A 4,822-nucleotide genomic window follows, 5' to 3' on the forward strand; every position below is an offset into this window, starting at 1 on the left:
TTTTTGTTAAAAGGATGCCCTGTAGCGCTGAAGCCTCAAATTGTGGTCTGAAGTGTTGCTGAACGGAACCATGCTTGTGGAAACAGTTTTGGAAACTGTGGCTTCCCAAGTGTTAATCCGGGATGCGTCCGTCGATAACTGTCAACCGCTTCAGAGCACTACAATTTTAACGATTTGAAGAAACTCTTGTCGAGCCATTGAAGTTCATGGGTGCAATGTGCAGGCAAGCACACCAGTTTAATATGCATGGTCTCAGCAGCACTTAAAATGGTAATATCAAGATGACTGCGATGGCAATATACAATAAGCAGTGCTCGGCCAGGGATCCGATGTCTGTTGAAATGTTCCAGAAATGTACGGAATTCTCCCTTGTAACATAGCCTTTAGGTGTCATTGCATAGGTGTTACCTGAAGGAAGATCATCATCAAACTATTTTTTAAATACTTTTCCTTGTATAACACCATCGAAGGGATCTAATTTGAACCTGATACATCAGTGCACGCAATAACACTCACAGTTTCACCTTTTTCACCATGTGTGGCATTAAGTACTCGCTTGCTCCCTTTCTTTGACAAAATTTTTAGGCTACTGTTGTACGTTAGTTATAGTCCTGCATTTAATCTGCATTGTAAATAAGTTCAGGATTGTCACAAACGGTTCATAGCATCAAGTGTATTTCCCAATAGCATATACAATTCGTTCATATAGTTCTGTTGAAACGCATGAGTTTAGCATAGCTCAAATTCTCCGTCTTTCTGCACACGATATTAGGGTGTCTTGCCATGAAATCATAAAACTAGACTTTTCCGGCTGTACCACAACGACAAAGAAAAACAAACTTTCAACACCAGTATTAGTTTCGATTAGCGATTAGATAGAGTGGCGTTATTTTCAGAAACAATAGATTTTGTTTTGGCCATTATTTCTATACCAAGAATAGCGGTCCTGCATATTTTATCTATATCATAATATTATGCAAGTACAGCCCTATCAACGCATACCTTTAATAATAGTAAAATCTCACTTTTACCCAAACAATTCGCCTACCTCATTTGACACACTAAAAATTTTGAGCTCTTTCCTCTGCTCAGCGGCTGTCACGTCAACATTTGTTCACCAGTTTCTCTTTACTGATGCTTGGCTGACCTCTAGTCTTTGTGACTATAAAACAACTGGCATCACTGTTTAGCATACACTCATAAGCAGAAACCTTACGAACCACGTGTTTTCTAGCATTGTGGAAAGCTTTAAATGGCGTTATTACCCGACTGGCGTTATTTGCCGAAGTTACCCTATATATAAGTTTTACCAGGTAAAGTAGGGTAAAATCAGATCCAAAATTTAACGAAATTCGTACAGCGAAAACAAATTTGATCCTTCACATTGCAGCAAAACTACGAAAATTAATACAAAAGAAAACTAGTAACAAATAAAACAGTTCTGACCAGAACAGAATGAAATATATTAAAAACTATACTTACAATGTTACAGTTTCAAGGACCTAACGTCCTCTTCATCAGACACAAGCACTGAGAAAAGACATGTGACAGCAGATCTTATATACATGAGAAAGTGAAAGGCCACGCCCCTTCTTCTCTCTCATTGGTCGGAGGGAACCAATGAGGATAAAGTACTTACGCGCAAACAGAAAAATATAATGAGCCCTTTCACTTTTTCTAACAGTTCCTTAATGAGATGACATACAAAGAAAGTAAATAACAAATAGAAAATATTAAATAAGAAAAAAAAATTAAAAAAATATATATATAACTAAATATATAAATATATAAATTTAAATAATTAAATAAATAAATATTAATAGCCTATATGCACTTTTCTTGTTCCTTTTCTATCACATCCAACAATTTCTCCCATTGCTCGTGTATATTCATACCGCTTGTCCAATTCATTAGGTTCTCCTCTTGTTCTCTCTTTATTCTTCTAGCCTCTTTCCACTTTCTAATAATCTTCCTCTTCTCTCTCTCTAAACCCCTAGCTCCCTCCCAGTCTATTTTATGTCCCGTTTCCTTCACATGTTTGTATATAGCATTATTATCCCTTTTCAGTCTAACATCATCCTTATGTTGTTTTAATCTGTCCATAAGCCTTTTCCCCGTCTCCCCTATGTATTTCATGTCACACTCACTACACTTCACTTCATATATCACTCCTTCTTCCTGCTCCTCTATATGATTTTCCTTCCTTTTCCTTTTCTTCCTTATGCACTTCAACAAAGTTTCTCCTCCTTTTCTATAAGTCTTCACACCACCTTTTCTTAATAACTTCTTCAGCACTTCGGTCTTTTCACCTATGCTCTGAATGCCGTACCACTTCTTGTCTTCCTCTTCTTTCCTATCCATATTATCTTCTTTTCTCTTTCTCCTAAACTGCTCTATCCTATATCCATTATTGTTCAATTGTTTGTAGAATTTTTCCAAATCTTTTTTCTTTCCCTCTTCCTCGTTGTTGATGTTTTCTATCTTCCTTTCCATGTTCCTAATGAAATTCTTCTTAGTTGCTTTGTCTACATCACTTCTCCAGTGGCAATAAATACCTGCCCAACACGGTTTCTGATACCAACTAGTAGTCACTTTCTCACCTTGCTTCTCTATCTTCATATCCATGAAATTGATAGAGTTATTTTCTTCAACTTCTAATTCTAACCTTATGCCTTTCTCTTGGTCTTCTATACTTTCAACATATTTCTCCAGTTGATTTCTATTCCCTGTCCATATGCCTAAACAATCATCAACATACTTGCAAAAGAACAGTAACTTTCCTCCTGCTTGTTCTGTCACTTTTTTCTCCCACTTGTTCATTACTATTTCCGCTAGAACTGGACTCAGCTTGGATCCAATGCTTAAACCTTCTTTTATCTTCACTAGTCTTTCTCCAATTATGCAATAGCTATTTTCCCACAAAGTCTTAAGCGCTCTTATAACTTTCTCTTTTTTCCACTGACTTATAACTTTCCCTTCCATCTCCTCTTCTATTGCCTTTATGACATAATCCCTTCTTATACTGGTGAACATGGCTTTAACATCTACACTAAACATTAACACCTTCTCCTGATTCCACTTAATCTCATCTATCCTCTTCCTCAATTCTTCCGTGTTCTTCACTCTGCATGTCTTTTGTCCTTGTCTGATTTCGTCCATTATCTCTCTTAATTTCTCCTCTAGTGGTTCAAAATAGTTACCTCTGCAGTCCAGTACTGGTCTTAGCTTCACGTCCTTCTTATGTATTTTCGGAAAACCTTTCATGACAGGAATCCTTCCTTTTTCGTTGATCATCTTTTTAATCCCCGGAGAAGTGGAGAAGTGATGTAGACAAAGCAACTAAGAAGAATTTCATTAGGAACATGGAAAGGAAGATAGAAAACATCAACAACGAGGAAGAGGGAAAGAAAAAAGATTTGGAAAAATTCTACAAACAATTGAACAATAATGGATATAGGATAGAGCAGTTTAGGAGAAAGAGAAAAGAAGATAATATGGATAGGAAAGAAGAGGAAGACAAGAAGTGGTACGGCATTCAGAGCATAGGTGAAAAGACCGAAGTGCTGAAGAAGTTATTAAGAAAAGGTGGTGTGAAGACTTATAGAAAAGGAGGAGAAACTTTGTTGAAGTGCATAAGGAAGAAAAGGAAAAGGAAGGAAAATCATATAGAGGAGCAGGAAGAAGGAGTGATATATGAAGTGAAGTGTAGTGAGTGTGACATGAAATACATAGGGGAGACGGGGAAAAGGCTTATGGACAGATTAAAACAACATAAGGATGATGTTAGACTGAAAAGGGATAATAATGCTATATACAAACATGTGAAGGAAACGGGACATAAAATAGACTGGGAGGGAGCTAGGGGTTTAGAGAGAGAGAAGAGGAAGATTATTAGAAAGTGGAAAGAGGCTAGAAGAATAAAGAGAGAACAAGAGGAGAACCTAATGAATTGGACAAGCGGTATGAATATACACGAGCAATGGGAGAAATTGTTGGATGTGATAGAAAAGGAACAAGAAAAGTGCATATAGGCTATTAATATTTATTTATTTAATTATTTAAATTAGGGATGGCCAAAATTTTCCGGAATCCGGATTCCGGAAATTTTGTTTTCCGGAATAGGAAAATTTACTTTCCGGAATTCGGAAAAATTCCGGAATTCGGAAAAAATCCGGATTTCGGAAAAAATCCGGAATTCGGAAAAAATCCGGATTTCGGAAAAATTCCGGATTTCGGAAAAATTCCGGATTTCGGAAAAAATCCGGAATCCAGAAAAATTCCGGATTTCGGAAAAATTCCGGATTTCGGAAAAAATCCGGAATTCGGAAAAATTCCGGAATTCGGAAAAATTCCGGAATTCGGAAAAAATCCGACATTCGGAAAAATTCCGGATTTCGGAAAAATTCCGGATTTCGGAAAAATTCCGGAATTCAGAAAAAATCCGGAATTCGGAAAAAATCCGGATTTCGGAAAAATTCCGACATTCGGAAAAAATCCGGAATTTTTCCGAAATCAGGAATTTTTCCGATTTTACTTTCCGGATTCCGGAAAGTAAAAATTCTGGAATTGGCCATCCCTAGCTAGTAGCTGTTAAAAGAGAAACACAATAATGAATATATATACTGTATTAGTTTCTTGTAGTTGGATTTGTCTTTATCACTTACGTAGACAATTGCTACTGCAGTTATTTACTGTTTTATAAGGGTCTTATTTTCACACACAAAAAAGTCGCCGGTATGTCTGAAACATTATCGCGTTCCCACCTACAGCTACTCCAAAGCACTGCAAACTACTTTGTAACCAGGCGAAAGGCAGTGGAGGA

At 36.9% G+C, this 4,822-nt stretch overlaps 1 protein-coding gene across 1 annotated transcript; it reads right to left on the bottom strand.

Annotated features, from left to right (window-relative positions):
* Positions 1-262: 262 nt before the first annotated feature.
* On the bottom strand, positions 263-3,294 carry LOC145685278 (uncharacterized). The gene is made up of 2 exons (XM_081757646.1): positions 2,556-3,294; positions 263-408 (listed from the first exon to the last, which is right to left on the bottom strand). The coding sequence occupies exons 1-2, from the start codon at positions 3,292-3,294 to the stop codon at positions 263-265; spliced, it is 885 nt and encodes a 294-aa protein (XP_081613772.1).
* Between the last annotated feature and the right edge of the window lie 1,528 nt (positions 3,295-4,822).

The sequence above is a fragment of the Thermobia domestica genome, chromosome 5 (genome assembly GCF_964235325.1).
Source record: "Thermobia domestica chromosome 5, izTheDome1.hap1.1, whole genome shotgun sequence".
In the NCBI taxonomy this organism is placed as follows: domain Eukaryota; kingdom Metazoa; phylum Arthropoda; class Insecta; order Zygentoma; family Lepismatidae; genus Thermobia; species Thermobia domestica.